We start from the raw sequence: 21865 nt of genomic DNA, 5'->3' as shown, positions 1-21865 counted from the left end.
GAAGGCTAGAACAATTATACATCACTAGGGATAGCAATAACTAACTCTTGATTTCATATCCACTATAGAGAGCAACTCCATCTTACCACAAGCAAGTGAACTAGAGCTTCATGGTCCCAAAGTTCTTAGCCAACTACCTTAGCATACCATATCCTAGAGTCAACCTAACACATTCTCAAACCCTGCACACCTCTAAAATTTAAGAAGAAAGACATTCAAGAATACAAGTCCAAAAATATTATGTCCAAAGCAAGAACAAAAGAAAACACATTGCAAATTTGCCTTGATAGAAACAAAATCTTTTTGGAATTTTCAAAATAAAGAAAATGGAAATGCATATACAAATGTGCATGGCATATATGAATCAAAATTCTACCAAACATGATAGAATACCCTCCCCCAAGCTTGAATGAGGCAACATGCTCAAACTTTAAACCAAAGAATCCATGGGAGGAGAAAAGAAAGAAAGTCATCCAACCAACCAACATATGTCCAACAAGTCACAAATCATTAGAGGAAGAGCAAGGAAGGATATTACCGGATTTTAGGTGGGTGTATATACCCGCAAATGACCCAATTAAAATTTTCAAAGCCACTCTTCTCAAGAATTGAATCTTGTTTTCCATATGATAGCAATTGTGGTGCCAAACTTCCTTGATTCTTGATCCAAATCAATGCACCAAAGTATATCAAGTTATGTACCTAGAAAAAGGCACACAAACATTTCCATGAGAGAAAATCTATTCTAAAAAGAAAAGAAAATGAAAGCAATAAAACACGGGTTACTTCCCGAGAAAGGCTTGCTTAAGGTCCAAGCTTGACCGCTCTAGTAAATAATATTGCAACGATCGCAAGAGCTTGTCAAATGCACTACTACACATCTCATAAGATAACAAGTAAGCAAATGATATAAGAAGGGCATGCACCAAGATTAGTGCACGCAAAAGAAGGTGAAGAGGGAGTTTCCAAGAAGAAGAAGAATCAAAAGAAAATTCAAGAAAATAAGAAGAAGAATAGAAAGGCAAACTCTCTTCACAAAAATCTTTTTGGGTGGCAAAATCACCTTTTTCCTCAATTGAAGACGAATGAGGGACACAAAAATCTTCATAGGCAAGGGGGTCCCCAATAGGCTCATTAACAAAGAAAGGAAGGGATATAGGAGTGTAGGGGATATGGTTGAAATTCCTTGAAAAAGGGACATGAGAGAAAGGGATAGGAGCAATGGTCTTACAAATGGTCTCTTCTTCACCACCATTCCTCAAATCACCAATTTGAGCATGAAAATCAATCATAGAATCCTCAAAAGAAGAACACTCATGATCATGATCTCCCTCAAACATCCAACTTCCAAGAGGAACTACATAATCCCCTTCACTACAATCATGAACAACAACTCCCTCAACTTCCTTAAAGCCTAAAATCTCAAAGCCATGCATGAATGGATGCAAATTCATTTCAAAATGGTCTCTCTCCCATGAAGCATTCTTAATGAACTCACTCAAAAGGCTATGGGTTTTCATTTGACACTCAATAAAAACATTAGACATAACCTTAAATGAATCCAAATACTCATGGATAAAAGGATCACAATCATGCACTTGAGACTCATCAAGATGGGAAAAAGGGTTAGGATTTTCAAAATCAACACTCTCTTCATTCTCAACTCCTTCACCATCACTCATATGCTCACCAATGGGATCCTCACTCTCTCTTGGTTGCTCAAAATCATCATCATCATCCTCAACACACACATTAAATTGGGATTTTTCACAAACAAGCATCAAGGGTGACAATTGGCTTTCTAACTCTTCTTTTCTTCTCCTTCCCTCCTCAAGACGCTCCTCATTCTTTTTCATTATCTCTAATTGACCTCTCATAGAATTAAGAATCATTTCCTTACTAGGCCCAAGCTCATTATCAAGCTCAATGCACCTAATTTGAGATTCAAAAGTAGCAATAAGGGATTCAAAAGGTGTTGAAGGTTGAGGCTCAACAAGAGAAGAAGAAGTACAACCAAGATTGGAAAAATCAACATTAAGATCATGAGCATATACATCACATTGGGGAGTGGGGGCACAATCAAACACATGAGATTCATCATTAAGGGAACGAAGCACATCACAAGAAGGCATGGTAAATAATGAAGAATATTGAAACACACCATTAGCATCAACTTGAGCATGCACCTCATCATCATGAACAAAAGAGGAAATAGAGTTGAAATCATGTGTTTTAGGCTCACTTAAGGGATCATGTAACAAATCATGGGAATTCATGCTAATATTAGAAGTATCAACACATTGCATATCAATAATAGAATCATGATTACCCTTATTATAGACATCCCAAGCAAACCAAACATAAAAATCCCAAGCATCATCAATTGATAATGCTCTAAATTCACCATTATGCATGCATTCAACTTCATCCCTAGTTTGCTCATTCAAACCAAAATAACAAATCTCACAAGCCTCCCAAAGACTACAACAATAAAAATCCAAATATCCCTCAAGTCTATTGAAATATTCACAAAAAGGCTCATTGTCATATTGAGGAAACGAGTTACTTGCCATTTTCTTTACAAAAACAAGCAAAAATTAAAAAAAATAAAATAAAAAGAAAAGTATACACAAAGACCTAGACTCAAGCAATCAAAAACAATCAAGCATTGACACCGTTCCCCGGCAACGGCGCCATTTTGATGGGCGTGAGAACGGTCGCACATTCCACACTCAATCAAATAAATTTATAAATCCTAAAACTAACCCCTAAACAAGTCTAGTGGTAAGTTCGGAGTCGAACCACAAGGAACGGTAATGCTAGATTGTTCTTAATCTAATGCTTAAGCTATGCCGAAGTCGATTTACGGATAAAGGACACTACAACTACACTAAAATACATATAAAGAACAAGGTATGATAAAGTCTACTAGGGGAAAAGATCCACTTTGAACAATTAACAAGTTAATGGGAATCGATTTGATAATCAATCATGCAAAGAAAGAATTAAAATGGGAATTAATTACCATCAAGAGCAATCTCTCAAATTCCTAGCCTAGATCCCTCATTGACTAGGTGCATAGAAGAAATTTACCCAAAATGCAATCAAATATATCAATTCTAATTCACAATCCCTTGTCAAACTAAAACCAATATGCAATTAAGTGTGCTATCATGGGAGATCAATCCAATCTAAAACAAACAACATGCCAACATCAATTCAATCAATTTAATCACACAATTATCATCAAATTTATCTCAAATAACTCAATTAACCATAACAAAGCTTCACTCAACACCTAGTAGAAGGAAATCTACTCAAACATGATTAACAAAGCAATTAATAAAGCATAAAGAGAGAAGAGAGTAAGAAATGCTCATTGATATAAAATGGAGATCTTCAAATCATCAAATTCCTCCTTTGATTATCCAAAATCCATGAAAACCATTGTGCTCCTCACTTTCTCTCTCCAAAATTTGAGAGTTTCTCTCTCTAAAAACCTAAAACTAACCTAAAAACTATTCTAAACTGAAAAAATCTCCCCCTTTTCTTTAATGAGTAAAAAATCTATTTATACCCTTTACAAAATTGCTTAGGAAGCTCCGCAAAAAGTCAGCTGAAACGGGAAAAGGTCCGACCGAACTCTGTGTAGGTTCGGTCGGACTCAGGGTAGGTTCGGCCGAACTCAGGGTAGGTTCGGTCGAACCTCCCTGATCCTTGTTTGGTCGAACTTTCCTGGTTCGACCCCTCCTGTAAACATGCTGAAAACTTGGTTGAAACTGCCTTGGAGGTTCGGTCGAACTTTTCAAAAGTTTGACCACACCTAGGTTCGACCGAACCTCTTAGAGGTGTGGTCACACCTCCTCTTGAACTTCCTCTTCTTGCTTCCTCTTCTTCCCTTTTGCTCCTCTTGTCTTTGTCCATGCCTCCATACTTGGCCAAGGGGCCTCCTACCGTGCTTAGGACCGTCATGGAACCTGCAAAAGATAGCAAAGATCACGAGAGCATGGGGATGATAAAATTATGCATAAAGGTTATCAAAACAAGCGCAAATAAGCATACTTTTCATCCATAAAAGAAAAGGAAGCCATAAGAGGAGAAAAGAGGTAGAAAACCTAAGAAAAACAGGAGAAAAGAGACCAATACACTACCCCTAAGGGTAACATAAATGTCACTCATCAATTATATTAAACCTTAAAAAATTAGCCAGATCTACTTATTTCAGGTGAAGAGAACAAGTACTTAGTCTCCACCAAACTTCTACACAAATCAGTAATGGTACACCAGTCCTTCACAATAAAATTGTTCAAGTTGATACTTCATTTGGGTGTTCATTCTAGATAGTTAGTGTAGAACATTCTAGGTTAGAAATATCTAGAATTCGGAGACTTAGGGGCAATGAGATGTATAAATAGGCACTCTCATTCATTTGTACAAAATAGCCTATACATTGTAGTTTTTCTTACTTCCATCAAATAGCATATTCATTCAAATTAAACACTCTCATATGCATATTCTCTTAGTTATTTTTGTATCATGGAACCTGTTATGAATTTTTTTGCTCCAATATTTATGGTTTAGGCATTTGGAAGTGATGAGAAAAGGTTAAAATTATACCAAGGACCTCAACCAACTAAATTAAGCTACTTGGTGACTTTTAAAAAAAAATGGTCCAAAAATATTATACTAGATTTAGTCATAGGATGAGATTTATGATTGTGTTAATTAACATATGAACGTTTTTATTTGTTAATTTTAGCGAACTCATTTCTATATGCAATGGTTTTTAATAAATATAACTTTATTTAGCTAATATATAATCTCAATAAATTTATTAGTCAAATATATAAAATGGCATCAACATCATTAAGATTGAGATATCTCTTCATTCGAAACTCTCATGTCAAACGAGCTAGCCTATGAGTTACCCCATTACTCGTCTTTCAACCAGCATGAGACATATCAAAATATATTCAAGTATTAACTAAATGAACAATATTGTTAATATGGTAGCAGCCCAAACTTGAATTCTCACTATTCTATCTTGCTTACCATATTCTCACACATATTAATCCAGTTTCTTACAAGCAAAACATTTTTAATTTGTGCGATCTTTAATAAATCATTTGTATATCATATATATATTTACATCAAAATTAGAAAATTATAATTTAAATATCTCTAATTTTTCATATTTAATATTTATCGTCATGTACTTTTTATTTTATCAATACATGTATTTACAATTAATAAAATTGTTAGCTAAGACATATGTATTATATTGAGTTAAGGTTAAATACGTACAGTCCCTAAACTAACGTATTTGTATTATTTTAGTTCCTCAACTATTGGATGAGGCAAATTGGTCCCTCGGCCACCAACGAGTACTATTTCCAGACAAATAGTTTAGGGACCTTGTTTTGTCATCAATAGTTTAGGAAGTGGAAAACTAAACGTCTACCTCGATTATCTAACTAATGCCCGCAAATTAAACTTAAATTTTTTACCCTTATCTTACCAAAAAAAAAAAAAAAAAAATTACCCACTCAATGAGAATTTACCCCCCTTCCTCCAAACCCTCACTCCTTTTTCACTCTAACATAATTCTCTCTCTAAACAACAACAACCACCACCACCACTTCCTCAGTCGAAATAGAAGTTTAAATTTTTTTTCGTACCACCACCACAATAATGCCGAGGAAGGACAAAGGGAAGTTGGTCGTCGGCGGAGAAAAAGTTAGTGTTTTTTATTTATTTTCTGAAATCACCTCAAACACGATTAATCACAAGCCTCTTCAGATGTAGCATTAATCACAAGCCTTCACCTCCCATTTTTGAACTTGGCACCAATCTCCCTTTTTTCAAACATGGAAGTAACCTTCGCCTCAACATCTTTGTTAATATGCCACACACACAACATGTGTCTTGTCTTTGGAAACACGCTCTTCAACGCTGCACAAAGGCCAAGCTCCCTATCTCTCAGTAGTACCGATGGCTCTCTATGATATATGACCGATCAACAACCTCAAGCACTGAAGCACCCACCAATAACTTTCTTGGGACTCTGACCTCATGAATGCGTATGCAACAAGAAAGTTCTGATTAGTCGGTGTAACCCCAGCAATCTCAAAGAATGGCATGCCGTATCGGTTCGTCTTGTAAGTGGAATCCATACCTATCACATACGGGTATGTGCGTAGCAAATTTGTCATGATCGGGTGTGCCATGAAATCATGTTGCAACACATTGTTGGAATCAGAGTAAAAACCCAAGTGAGGTATTTGCTCTGTCTGGCCAAATGAAGCACCTGGTGAACTACTTTTTTTCCCTCAAATTGCTCCATTCCTATTTTACTTCTACAGTTGTAGGCATGCCTGATGTTTGGACGGTCTTCGAGAAACTTTTCTACAAGAGTTCTCATGATATGTCGAGGTGGCACCTGTGCCTGAGTCATGCCACGTACTTAGGGATGGAAACGGGTCGGACTCGGAGCGGATTATGCTAAATCCGACTTCGACCCGACAGGAAGTCAGAGGTTAAATTCGACATTCGACTCCGACTCCGACATCCGACTCTGACTCCGACTTCAATATCCGACCTCCGACCCCGACTCCGATCCGACCCGATTCCAAGTTTTTTGTTTCATTATTCAATATACTTTGAGATGTTGGGTTATTTGCGCCTTTACAACCCACACCCAATGCCACTATGACCCACACAAAAATCCACTATCTATTGGAGTCGGAGTCGGATAATCCCTTAAAGTTGGACATTTGTCGGAGTCGGATTTTTTCTCGGATTTTTTGTAGGATCCGAATCCGACCCTCCTCCGACTCGGAGTCGGATTATTTTAATGGAGTCGAACTCGGATTACTTTTTTCTCGGACTCAGAGAGGATATATTACCTCGGATCGGGGTAAAGTAGGGTCGAATCCGGACTAGATTGCCATCCCTACACGTATTATCTGCTTAGCAACAATACCAAGACCACTAATTTGTCGATGTCCCTTGGGATAAACAACCAAAGAATGATTGTGAGTGTCGTTCAAGCAACTAAGCTTCCAACCATTTACTACGTACTCTGACATACTCAACCTTGAGTTTTCAAGCAACTAAGCTTCCAACCATTTACTACTCTGACATACTCAACCTTGAGTTTGAAGGGACAATTGTTTGCCTTGCTTTTGGTGTCTTTGCGTATCGCGTTCATCATGTCTCTTATCATGCCATTTTTTCCACGCACGATCATAACTCACATATCGATACAGTCAACCACGTCGATCGATCTTGTAAGAAGCCTTCACTAACATAAATCCGAGCGGTCGACAAACATTTTGTTCCATAGAACAACATCCTCAAAACTCGTAAACACTTCGTTAGTCAAAAAATGTCCGCTATAGTCCACACCATCACCATCCTCGGACTCGGAATCCTATATAAATATTAATAAAAGTTACGAACCAACAAACACGACTAATAATAATAACAATTTTAACAAAACAACTAATTATAAAAAAACTTAATATATTCAATGATATAAATAATAATTTAAACCCTATAATCATTCTAATACAATATTATATTTTTATAATATAATTTTAATAAAAATAATAATTTCAAAAGTGTAAAATCCAATAACAATCAACCTATACGTGAAATAAAACACAAACAAAAAAGAAAAAAAAATCGAAACCCAGGAAACACCTATGATTTTCGAATGACCTAGGCTGAAACGCCTAGTTTTTTCGAATATCCTAGGAAGTTTTGAAAAAACTAGGTGTTTCCGCCTAGGGAATTTGAAAATCCTAGGCGTTTCCTGGGTTTCGAATTTTTTAAAAAAAATTAACGCAACGTACCGATTCTGTACGGTTCGACGAGCCTTCGGCGAACGTCAAAGGTTGTGTTTCTGGTATTTCGTCGTTGTCCATAAGATCTAACGAATTTGATTTAAAAAATTTAAAAAATTTGTTTGATTTCATGGTGGTTGGGGTGGTTGTCCGATGAACGTCGGTGGCCGTTGACCACTAGAGAGAACGGTAAAAAGTTTTGTGTACAGTAAACGTGTGAAATTGAGGTAAAATTAATTATTTTTATAACCGTTATTATAAGGTTAAATACGTAATTTTATTTTATTTTGTGGGCGTTAGTTAGATAATCGAGGGCGATATTTAACAACCCCCTTTAGGAATTGAACCATTTAAAATTATATGGAAAATTTTAACCATTATTTTATTACAATAGTTTAGGGACTTATCAAACTAATTGATTAAAGAGAATCGTTTAGGGACTACAAGGCTGCCTTGGTAAAAACAGTCATAACAAAAATAGTTTAGGGCCTTTTAATTTACTCGTACTTTTACAAGACTTTGAAAAAGTGGGTTTGTTAAAAAAAATAATAATAAATAAAAGACTATTAAAGGTGACTTTTATTTTCAAACTCAAAAAATAAAAATATATAAGCTCTATTATTATGTTTGGGGTGCCAAGGTGGTAATTCGAAAATTAATCTGATTTTATTTATTTATTTATTTTTTAGTTTATGCCCTTTTTATTGGGAAATTGTTCCGTGTACCCCTGAAGTTTTGAAAAATGCATCGTCTACCCTTAAAAACTTTCAAATGCACCATGTACCCTTAAGGTTTGTAAAAAAATGCACCACATACCCTAATCGTCTTACAAATGCATATATCATTGACTTATCAAACTAAAATTATACCCACACACTGACTCATTTTTAGTACTTTATATTTATGAAGTAAAACCGCCTAAAAGCATAAATTACATCAAAATTTGAACTCCATCAATCATTCTAAATCCTAAACTTTAAGGTGTTAGAATTTAATTTATCAATTAAGTTTGCTTGATAATTAAATGCTTTTGTATTATACTAGCATTACACTGTAACAATTTAATAGAATTTGATGCTTATAGCCTATACGGGGTCTCAATTTAACAAAATTATCTTTGTTATATGAGTCTAGGGGTATATGGTGCAAATTCTTACAACCCTCAGGGCTACCCAGTGCATTTGAAAGTTTCCAAGGGTATACGGTGCATTTTTTAAAACCTTAAGGGTATACGGAACAATTTTCCTTTTTTATTTACGGAAATTAAGTTAGGGTTTTAATTTTTTAGAGTTTTGATGTGAAATTTTCTGTTGTTGATGTACTTAATTTTTGCTTATCTATGATGTTTTTGACAATCGTATGTATGAACTTTTGTGATGAGGTATTGTTTGAATTTAATTTTTTTTAGAGTTTTAATTTGATGTATTTTTTTTTAATTGTTGATTAATTAGTTGACACTATAGCTATCAATTGTAAATACAAATATAATTACATTTTTTTTAATAACATACAGAACAAATGAAATTGCCACAACTGCAAAAATAATCCATTCATATTACTACAGTTCCTAATTGAGATAATTATATGTGTAGATACTTGGTATTTTAGTTCCTAATGCAACTGCTACTAGGGGTGATCACCACCTCACCGGTCCAGACCAAGACCGGACCTAGACCGGTTATGCGAACCGGTATTGGATCTGAATCTGTCGTTCCGATTCCAGTCCAAACCATTACGGTTTTCGGTTCGAGGTTTTATTTTTATACGCACCCGGGGTGAACAACAATCCTGACCAGTTTACACGGACCGGTAATGGACTTCAATCTCCTGGTCCGATTTTCAATCCTGGGTATTTTATGTATACCCCTGACCGTAACAAATAAATGTTTTTAACATATGAAATTTTTGGATGATAAAAAACAATATGAAGAACATATAACAATATATAGCCAAATTTCAATTGTAACAACTTTTTTTTTTTTACAAAACGATTTTTTGGATAATTTGTTATACAAATATGTTGATACATTAAATGCAAAGTTCATAAAGTATTAATTGATTTACTTTGTCTTCATTTTTTTCATGTACAAATATGTTGATATATTAAATACAAATATTTAGGGAAGTCCCTAAACTGTGATGGCTAAGCAAACAAAGTCCCTAAACTATTGCTAAATATGCGTTGCAGGTCCATAAATTATTAATGACTAGGTAAGATCCCTAAACTATTTGGCTGAAAATAGTTCTCCTTGGAGGCTAAGGGGTCAAATTATCTCACTGATCAATAGTTGGGGGACTAAAATGCTACATATACATTAGTTTAGGGACCGTATTTGACCTTAACTCGTATCGTATTGTATCAATCGGTTTAATAAACGTAATATCGGCGAGCCAATAAAATTATTATTGCGTCCATTTCGGGTTATTTGTCAATGTCGGCAAGCTACTCTAATTAGGATTCATTTTTGGATTTTAAAGAGTTTTCTAGGAGTTTTACTTTCAATCTTTAACCGTTTGCTTAAAAAAGTTTTTCTTGTTTTAAGCACTTTAGGATTTATTTATCATATTATTAGTTATTTAAGAATCTATTAATTAGTTAGGCTAGTATGTTTTAATTTAACTAATAAATCAAATTAAGGTTTAGTTTCCTAAATTTAGTCGGTTCCATAATCACATTTTTTTTAGTAAAATCACATAAGTAGGTTTCGTTTTACTATTTTAGTTCTTCTATCCTATTAGAAATAGCCTTAAATGTTTCTTAGGTCTGTATAATTACCTTGTGTTTCGTGGCTTAGAGCAACTCCAATGGTTGTATATAGAGACTTGCTTGCAATTTCAATAATTTTCTAGTTACTAGCTTGACCATTAGAGCTAGAAAAACTCAATTAGCTTGGCTAAGCAACTTAGCTTGACCAAGCTAATTTGCTTGAAATAAAATTAATGATATGTCCATTTTATATAATGCTTTACCCCCATCCCTTGATCATAATTAATAGCGACTATGAGCATTAGAGGGCACGAGCGCTTGCATTGGACACCGAGTATTCAAGACCCGTAGTGGAGATTCGAATTGGGCCAAGAATGAAGCCCAATCCAAGTCCAGCCTATATTCGGGCCCGATCGGGCAATCATTAGCTCGATCGGGCCACTACCAGAACGTGAGGGCGAAGAAAAAGGCGGGCCCGATCGGGCGGCCCTTCGCCCGATTGGGCGCGCGATTCTGAGGAGAGTTTCTCGACGATTTACTTAGTTTTAATTAGGAGTAATTACGAGTTTTTGTATAAATATGTTTTAGAGTGATTTGTTTAGCTCCTCTTCTCTTAGACTTTCTCTCTCTACTTATCTTTATTTTCTCTCTCTATAACTTCATACTTTGTTCTTGATTCAACTCCTTGTTTACGATAATTTCGATAACAATTTCTTCTTTATTAATTTCAGTAATTTTATTTCTTTCGTTCATCATGTCTTCTTTAATTACTTTGATTAGTTTAGATTCAATTATGTGTGAGTAGTTCTCTTTCTAGGGTTTGAGGGGATCCGTAAATAATATGAAGGGGTAATTTATTATTGTTGATTGTCAATGATTGATTAATTTCCTATTGATTGATTAAATGCTATGCAATTAGATTAGGCCTGGTTTAATTGTATGAGTTTAGAAATATTGATTCGAGATTCGAGAAATGAGAATTGATGTTTAGGCTCAGTTTCAATAGGCGGACTAATTTATAAATGGTTAAGTCGAGATTCGAGAGATGAGATTTAATGCCGGTAAATTAACTCTGTGATTATAATACGTCGCGAAAGCCCTTTATGATCTGATTAATTAATGCATTGATGATTGATTGTTATGTTTTACCCTGAAATATTGTTTATTGGTGAACCTATGCCCAAGGCTTTTTATTCATTGATTTTCCTACTACTTTTATTCCTTCCCACTTTTTCTTTTAGTAATTTAGTTCCCTTTTATAATAATACTTTGGTTACTTGATAATTTAGATTATATTGATTATTAATTAGGAATAAATTGACTTGTTTCCATGTGGTTCGACCCTTCTTCCCTATCTGCATAGTTAGAGGACTTAGGAATTATTTTTGATTAGGTGATTACGACTTTAGCCTGTCAATTAAACTTGCCAAAATAAAATTCTCATTGCACTAATTAAGCTATTTCTATGTATTTTCTATCCAACAAATACTACTAAACTAATATCTAACCATTGGAGCAAAAAGTAACTAAAATGATTATTAGCTTAAAAGGTTATGTGGCATGGTAAGCTAATTGTCAAATTAGCTTGCCATTGGAGTTGCTCTTTATGAACACAATCAGATTAATACAAAGTTGATAAACAAGCTTGGGTCATACCCACCACGAGTGTCCAGGCCACTTTTATACGATGAAGGAGGTTCCACCTCAAAACCATATGGCAGAACTTTATCTTTTCTTCAATGTGGGATACACATCCCAATATTTCTCTTCACTTTTATACTCTTTTAATGTGGACAACACTTTCACTCACAAGTGGGTTTTCTCATTAGTCATTACTCAACACTCCCGTTTATTGTTTTAGCTTTAGTACTTGACTTAGACCCTGTTCTTTTGAGCTTCTGGGCAGGGCAGAGCAGAGTAGAGCATAGCATATTAAATTTCAGCAGAACAGAGTAGAGCAGATTTCAGGATAGCAGAGTAGAGCCGAGCCTAGCAGACCAGAGCATATTTCAACATTATTATTAATGTGTGAGTGAAAACATAAATATATGTGTACCATATTTAACATATGTTAATAGTAGAAAGATAAAAGACAACGGTTTACTTATATTTATTTCACAAAAAATTTAAAATAAAATGATTTAATGAGTAATAATGATTTTACTTATAAATTTATCTTAATCATATATTTTTTACCCTAAAAATAATAATAATAATAATAATATACAAAGTATTACTTGAAAACAACCTTTTTTAAAAAAAAAAAAATCTTTAAATGTGTGGAAAGATTTGAAAAATAATTCAATTCAATGTACTAACAATCAATACCCACATAAAATGTGTTCTACACATTGTGATTCTAATATCAATTGTTTATAAAAGAAATTGTTATTATTATTATTATTATTATTTATTTATTTATTTTTTTGAAAGAATTTTTATAATTATTAGAAATTATTAATTAATAATATTATTAAATATTAATTCTTAATAATTTGAATTATTAAATATTATTATTGATAATTATTATGATTAATAAATGTTAATTATTATTAATATTAATAATTATTAAAATTATTTTTAATATTAATAATTATTATAATTAATAATAACAACAATTATAATTAATATTCAATAATAATAATAAATATTGTATTGATGATGTGAAAAATAATTATTCAGATAATAAATTATCATCATCAATACAATATTTATTATTATTATTGAATATTAATTAATATTGTTGTTATTTAATTATTATTTGAAAATAGAGCAGAGAAGAGCAGAATAGATTTATTTTGAGCAGGGCAGATCAAAGCAGATTTGATTTGAGCAGAGCAGAGCAGCTCTAAAGAACGGAGTCTTACTTACTTAATAATCAATTCAAGATCAGAGTTGGGTTGAGAGTTAAGTTCATCAATACTTAGTTCTAGGAGATAATCTAGGTTATTAATTATCAAAGAACTTAGCTCTAGAAGGTGGTCGAGGTGATTTGATTAGGCACGTTCCAAAGGTGGTCGAATTTGTTGTCATATCCGGCTCTCTAAGCTTAATTGTTCAAAACTATTTGTGTTAAACTTTTAATTAATAAAGAAAAAATCACCTTTAATAATGCTCTTAAACTCGAATCATCAACAATCATTAACACGAACCTGACCCGTTGTGCATTATTTATATATTATCCAAAAATACAGAGCCGACAAGTAAATCGGAGCACCTTTTATATGATTAACAACAGACAATTTTATAGGAAAGAGTTTGAAGAAGATGCAATGCTAAAGACTAACAAAGCTAAGAAAGATGCAAAAAAGAAAGATAGTGAGACACAAAGCTAACGGACAAACAGTAAACAGTTGAGGTTAGTTAACCAAAATAATACTAAGTACAGTTGTAAAATTAGAATTCAATTAACTTCCAACAATTTTTAGCCTTAATTATCATAAATCATAAAAGTAACGTAGAGACATGCATGCTCTTACAACGTTTTCATCGACCACCCCATGTGGAAGAGTTGTGCATAACTTATACTATTCATATTTTCATCAATTTCATTCTCCTGTTTTTCTGTAAAATTATGTTTTTTTTTTCCTATGTTAGTCCACCAAATCTCATGACTTAACATCTTCATAAATTATAATTATTGATAATATGAAGTATTGCATATGTTATGCATCCTTTAATTAGTAGTTACTATATTCCAAAAAAAAAAATATTAGTAGTTACTATGTTTGTGCCCTACTTGCTCTTTATGGACATTGGACTGATTATTCTTAATCTTTATGTTAATAATCGGAGTATTATTGCCTTGACAGATACATGTCTATTACCTAACACTTAATAAAAAAAAATCAAAAGACAAACACTGAGTTTCTTCATTTCTATCTTTGTAGTCACTTAATTAATCAAATTTAATTTTATTACGATGTACTTAGTTTGAAGAAATTATTATGATTCAATTAAGCCTTGTTCATTAGAACTTTTTTATAATCTTCAGAATTTCATTTTAACTCTATTTAATTCATTTCAACTTATTAAGTTTACTTTATTTCGCCTCAATTCGGTCCAAGAGAATAAGGATTTTTAGACTTTAGATATCAAACAATATGATGCAAGTATTGTTATTATTTTTTTTTTCCTTCTTGTTTTTTAATGATAACAAATTCACATTTCTAGTTTAAGTGTAGTTTAATGAAATATTGGCATCCATAAATCCATAATTCAATGTACGGTCAACATTGGACATTTGGACAGCAAAACCCAAATTTAAGATTGGGAATGTGAGTATGTGACACTTTCTCAACCTAAACGGCTAAACATATCAAGTTGTGGGTTGGATAACCGTTACACTTTAGATGGAAGCAATATATATACGCCCTGTGTCATCAAGAATGTCTTTAGGAAACATTTTAAGCAACAAAATGAAAACTGATTTTGCCCTCATTTAATACTGAAAGAATGTGCTTTAAATATGATCATCTTCTTTATCTTCTAAAACAACACAAATAAAAAAATGAAGGAAATATTTAAATACTTATTAGTATAAAGGTCATTATAATAGACATACACAATAATCGATACTCACAATGAAATGAGGGATAATTAATTATGTACCTTGAATCCTTGATTAAAAATCTCATCACTAAACACAATAATCATCCATCTTTACACATAGTAGTTTATACGCCACAATTCACTTAGTATTATTGTATCAGAGTAGTTCAAAATAAATTACGATACATTATATGTCATCTAAATACATTATATTATTCCATATATCGTAGTATATTGTATATTTGTATTTCATCTAAATAAATTATGGTACAAGTTTCCTGAATCTATGAAGACATATTCTCTATCAAATGATTTAGCTAATTTGCATGGACTTCTTTCTTAATCCTTGCAAACTTTGTACGTAGTATATAATTATATTTTGCTTATAGTCAACAAGCTCACCTTAAACAAGTGATATTCTATGAAAAATGTACATTTTGACAAGTATAAGATTTTCTGACAAATATTTCATCTAAAAGTGTAGTAGATTGATCTAGTTGTGAATCCTAGCTAGTTGCCAATCATTAATTAAAGCAATTAAGGAAGACTATTCTTAGCTTAATTAATACCCTTTCCACATGTAAACAAAATTAGGGATTATCTCAAGTGTATGGCCCACCTCCAAACTAAAGACTTCCAAAAAGAAAAGAAAAAAGTCAAAAACAAAAACACAAAATATAAAAATATTTAGAACACCTTATTTTAGGACAAAGAAGCAAACATGCGATAATATAGGCTTTAAAAAAAATAAATAAATAAATTAACAACTTTATTTTATGATTTGTCCGTTTTAAGACACTGAAAAATGGGAAAGTGAATTAGAGAGAGCATAGTGTTTGATGTTTGGGGCATAAAAAGATGGATAAATGGGCTTTTTTAGACGACAATCTAAAATGGGGCTTTTTTTTTTCTTTCAAATTCAATCTCAGCTAGAGCGGCAAAACAATAGTTTACGTTGAATAACCTTTTTCACAACGGGCAAACAAATGGTGAAATCGTTAAATCAATTACTTTATTGATCAAATTCATGTCCTTTTGCCTTATGTAAACTGTAAAGGTTTATGTATTAATTCTCCTGTTTTAAAAATTGTCTCATTAAGATTAGCACTGGAATTTTGATTGACAATTTTTTTAATTATCATTAATTTGTATGAATTATGATAAGTTGTATTCAAAAATTATACATTGAGTCGCATATCTATAGACTATCTTCAATTTATGTAAAGTATCAACATTAGTTGAAACAGTTTATGGTGTAAAAGTCAAACTTAAACACTTGTTCTAAAACGAATGGAGCATTCACTTTTCCATTGTTCACTAAACATGAAAAAAGTGGCTTGATCCAAAGTTATTCAACCAAGATTCAAGTTACAGAACATATGCACATTAGACGACTCTAATAGTCTAATTACAGAGTAGTATTGATATGACCCAAGTATGTATATGAAGTGTTATAAGATGGAGGAGGACTCTAAGATAGAAGGACCGTTTGACTTACTGTAAACAATTGATAACGTTTCAATATGAATAACTCTATGACCCTCCAATTTACAAGAATCAGATAAGATTTCAGTAAGAAAAATAGATATCTTAGCCCCTCCCTGTTTTACCAGATTCAGTAAAAAAAATGTCAATATCAAAACTCACAACTTCACAAGATGTACCTAATTTGGCTTTTGGCTTTTCATAGCAGTGGTGAAAAAAATAGTAGTGGAGGCAATCAGGCAAACAATTGATAAATTTCTATTGTAACCTTTCTGTTGCTACTGCCCCTGGCCTCAGTGAGGCAATAGACATTAGGATCATGTCCAGCCAACGTTTCTACAGGGAATACAGCCGGTGTACGTATATTATACTAGCAGGGTGAATGGGTTATACAGCCAATGTACTACACATTATATATACTACGTATATTTTTTTTTTTCCCGATAGGCTGATAGGGCACAAATCAATATTTTCCTTACTATAAGTAGATACTATGATGATATGGTTCTGCTTCTACCTCTATGATAAGCATTTGATTCTCGTTCTTTGCAAAAAGGATAACCAATTTTCCCCTATTAGGCGATACCAACTCTTGCTGATTATTTTTTAGCTTTGTCAGCTATATAAATGAATACTGATCGTTGTGATATTTGATAAAATTTCAATATAACCAGAGAAACTATACACAACTTTCAAATTAATGTCTGATTGCAGAGAACTTAACCCAACAATGTTATCCAAAATAATTTATGAGATGATCTGAGACGGGAGATTGAGCTCAGACAGGCAAAAGAATACAAGCAGGATCTTGTTGATCACATTTGAAAATTTGTACACACTACACAGCAGAAAGGCCTGCAAAAATTGAAAAACTAGGGGAGCTTTTGGCTAAAAATTCATACAGGACCTTCAATGATACGAGGCAAATCACAATTAGCAAGTAATAAATACTAGTGTTATGTCAAACATTTCACTAATCATCAGTGTTTTAGTGTTTCCAAGGATAATATAACTTCAGCAACCTACTGTTTACACCAAAGGAACAGCTGATATCCAAAACACAAATTTGCTCTGAATTTTTACGAAAATTTCAACTCAGAAAGTTCAGGATGAGTATGATTAAAATACAAGTTCTAATTACTTTTGATTCCGCTCATAAAATCTACGTCACTACTGCATCATTTTACTCACAGGTTCAAGAGCCTCGACAGTGACCACACTATTGCCTCGGATAACCTAGTAGAACAGAGAATGAACCAGTCAATCAGCATCTAAAATCAAAATACATCATCAAAAAATTAGAAATTAGGGAAAATCTTAACTCACCACCATGCCTATTTCATTTTTCTCGTTGCCGTTAACTTCCACAGTGTTGTCAACCACAAGATTCATAAACTGATCAAATCCACGAAGTGTGCCCACCACCATCCTGTTTGCATTCAGCTTGACTGCACAAGAGCCAGTTTGTGTTATATAATTTCTTTCATAGGTTCCAGCCACTTGAAAATATATAATACAGAGAGTTAAGTAACAATTGTTAATAGTATGAACATGAATACCATTAGCAAACATAACATCAGATATAAATAAAAAAAATCAGTCCTTGGAGAATATATAAATACAGAGAACAGTAACTATTGACAATAGTTATTCTCCATTAGAGCAGGATTTTTTTTTTTTTTTTTTTTTTTTGGGAAAGACATTAGAGCCAGGAATCATCAGCAAACTCAATACCAAAATAACCTTATAATCCATTTGCACACCTAACAATAGCAAACTGAGCAATTACATTAGCAATTTTTTTTTTTTAAAAAAAAGGGCTTAAATACATAAGTGATGTCCTGACCATAGAACAATCCTGAAAACTCTTATTATCATGTTGAAGTGTGCTCTATGAATGATCTACACCAATAGTATAACTTATATCCACCTACCTTTCATCATTGAAAACACAATTGCCTCAACAGAATAGCTCAATTTCAGGAAAGGTTACCAAAAAGTACCTCCGCCCAACACAAATCAAACGATTATAGGTCTTTAAAACCATGAATGGTGATGAAGAGGCACTTTCATCGGTCTTTGAACCCATATTGGCAAGGAGATTAAAAGGGAAGCATGAAGATACTGATGACGAATTTACAGAAGAGCTCCGATTCAGTATATTGGATGATGTAGTTGATGAAGAAGTTCAGATTTCGAGGATGGTCATAAAGCAGATTATGATATTCCTAACTTGTACAACGCCAAGGATATAATTGTCAAAAGGATGGAGGAGGATGAATATTTAACATAGATGGCAAAAAATGGAATGCCATCATCTAACAAGCAACAGAAAAAGGATATGCTAGGAATATGAGGGAGTGTGAGGAGATTTTGGAGGATATGCGTGATTGGGATAAGCTCCTCCCAGGTATATGTTTCAGTTCTTGCAAGTTTATTTTCAGTGTTCTCTCGAGATTTCTTAATCTAGTTATTTGTTTCCTTAGCACCAATTATTAAGTCCTATTTCCTTGTTAATAGTTGAACTTAAGTGATATAATATGATATATTTTCAAAGATCAATGTCCATTTAACAACGAACATGAACAGACCATTTCAGATGACAAAAAGCAGAAGGTTAAAGCAAAGGTTGAAGAATTGGGAGATAAGTGTGAAAGATATGAGCTTGAGCTTGAGCTGGAGGAAACATAACAGCATTTCAAGGAGTTTGGAGATCAGATTGTAGCAGAGTATATGTAGAAGGTGGAGGCAGAGGAACCTCCAAAGTCTGATCAGGTGACTTGGCTAATTGAGAAAAAGAGGTCTGATAATCCACCAGGTGTGGGTCCAGTCCTCGGATGGCACACACGGGTGGTATTTTCCCTGGGAGGTGGGAAAGGTGAAATTATCAGTTACACTCAAGGAGCTAGGACTTATAAAATATCAGTTCCGTCGTTTGAGGGAAACAGTAGGAAAATGATATCATCCTGGAAAAACGAGCTAACAATCATAAGTGAGAGGTAATCTTAAGATAAATCTCTGTAGTTTTTATAATTCTATTCCTCTGCAATTATAATTGCCAACTATATTCCTACAACACCTCAGCTTGCTTTATTTACATTTTGTGTGTATTGATTAGTTTCTAATCTGGCTTGTAGCTCTTTATCTCTAAATGATATTAGTTGGGCAGAAATGTGTGGAGTGAAAGAATAAGTGGACAACATTGATGCTAACAACTACTGGGTATCCCTCCTCGCCAATATGGCTTCAAAGACCAATGAAAGCACCTCTCAATAATTACCTTACAGCCTCAGAAAAATACACCACTAGCCACTAATTATTAGTGAATCAATGAACTCGTCCATTAGCATGTCATGGTTGATTTTGTGAGGTGGCAATTCAAAACTGGAAAAGCCAGCAGCTTAACTCTAGTTTCAACATAAGTATTAATGTTCTACAGTAATTTATATATGAATTAAGAAAGAAACAAACAGGTAGCACTTTTTCAAACAAACTACTTGAGCAACAGTAACATGCAGACATTGCAGTTTGCACTATATTGAAGGCAGCGTATATCTACAAGTATTACTAATAACTTCTCCCTTTTTTGTAAATTCCATCTCCCCAACACACACGCACACACAAACACAAACACATGCACGCACACACACCGGCGGTGTGTTGCTAAACTTCTCCCTTTAATGTAAGTTCCATCAACACCCCCCCCCCGGTTTGGAAAGCCACCTGTTAATCAACAGGAGTTTGGCACAACTTAGAAACTAAATTTATATGGTAGATCATGCAAGTTTCTTGGTTTAGAAAATAACACAATTAAGAGACATTAGAGGGGAAGCATTGACAATTAAGCAGGGAAAAAACTCATTTCTTCATCTGCCATGCATTAAGCTGTGATAGTATTAAAGATCGTAGTCGCAACTCACAGCCTTTTGTAATTAGGAAGAACTATAACAGAATTTTAAATACTAGAGTCAACTATTCCATGTAATAATTAGTCATCTTACTTAGACGATCACAAAATTATCCTTTCGCACACCACTTTTCACACCTACAAAGTATCTAACAAGGTAAAATTCATCCAACCTCAGTTCCACGAAATGTAAGACTTTGATCAATCTACTGGCACTACTTACTATAGCAACTAATTTGGGGGGTAATTCGCTAATAATTTTCTTCCCTTAACCCATCAAATCTCCCAAAAATTCTTATTCGCTCCTTAAAAATTCAACAACCAATTCATATTCTAAATCCCCAAATATTACTAAAACACAAATTTTCCACTTGTTCAAGTATATAATCTGGCATCAATTTTCAAGTTATCACCACATTTAACTTAATCATAATTCATCCAACTCTAAAAAACTAAAGTTTGCGCAAATAATTTGATTTTCCAAAGCCATCAACTCTTCTAAAACCCTAACACACTCGTCCTAAATCGATTTACTATTGCGCTACAATCAAATCATAACTAAAAATCAATACAAAAACTACTGGAAATACCCACAAATTATTTACACAATTAAAACAAAAGAAAAAAATAGGAAAAAAAATCAAATTAAATTAAATTGAATCAGTATAATCATGGCGAAAACTTACTTTGGAGCTTCTTGTCCATGTACCTATAAAACACCCAAAAAAACAGAGAAAAATAAAATTAGCGACAAATTTGTAGAAAAATCAAAAGTAAACTGATTATCAAGGAGAAATTGAAAAAGAAAAAAAAGGGGAAAATACTGACTTCTTGAGATCTGGAGGCTGGCCTGATCTGCTCATACTTGAAGCCTAGACAGATTTACGAAAGAGAGCAGCTGAAATTGAGTACGAAAAAGATGAACTGGGAAAATGTGAGTGATTATAAACCCTAAAAAAAAAAAAGAGGGGTTTTCTGTATTTGATTTTGATTGATGATTTGGGCTGGCTTTGATAACTTCTAAAGGCCAACACTCAGTATATAGGCCTCAGAGTTGTGACGGTCCATATATATGAATGTAGATGGGTTGCGCTTTTTGGTTTTGATTAAGGCTCCGTTTGTTTTAGGGACTTGTTATTCATCGCCCGCAAATCTCTACATAAAGCCCACATTTTATAATTTTTTGACAAATTTGCCCTTTTTATAATTTTAACCGAAGATAAATTTTTCGCACTAAAAAAATGTGGAGCAGCACCGGATCGCCGAGGATCACCGGAGAATCGCCGTCGTCATCGGAAAACGAGGTTCGTAACGCATCGTAAGGACGAAATGGTGGCTGGCGCCTAGCCAAAAGGCCATGCCGTGGTT

At 33.5% G+C, this 21865-nt stretch overlaps 1 protein-coding gene across 1 annotated transcript; it reads right to left on the bottom strand.

Moving 5' to 3' along the window:
- Positions 1–17454: 17454 nt before the first annotated feature.
- Positions 17455–21489, bottom strand: LOC110730993 (probable small nuclear ribonucleoprotein G). The gene is made up of 4 exons (XM_021910844.1): positions 21326–21489; positions 21184–21206; positions 17917–18038; positions 17455–17826 (listed from the first exon to the last, which is right to left on the bottom strand). The coding sequence occupies exons 1-4, from the start codon at positions 21358–21360 to the stop codon at positions 17761–17763; spliced, it is 246 nt and encodes an 81-aa protein (XP_021766536.1). The 5' UTR covers positions 21361–21489; the 3' UTR covers positions 17455–17760.
- Between the last annotated feature and the right edge of the window lie 376 nt (positions 21490–21865).

The sequence above is a fragment of the Chenopodium quinoa genome, unplaced genomic scaffold, assembly GCF_001683475.1.
Source record: "Chenopodium quinoa cultivar QQ74 unplaced genomic scaffold, ASM168347v1, whole genome shotgun sequence".
NCBI lineage: Eukaryota > Viridiplantae > Streptophyta > Magnoliopsida > Caryophyllales > Amaranthaceae > Chenopodium > Chenopodium quinoa.
Note: the sequence above shows the minus strand (reverse complement) of the source record. Positions and strands in the feature narration are given on the sequence as shown.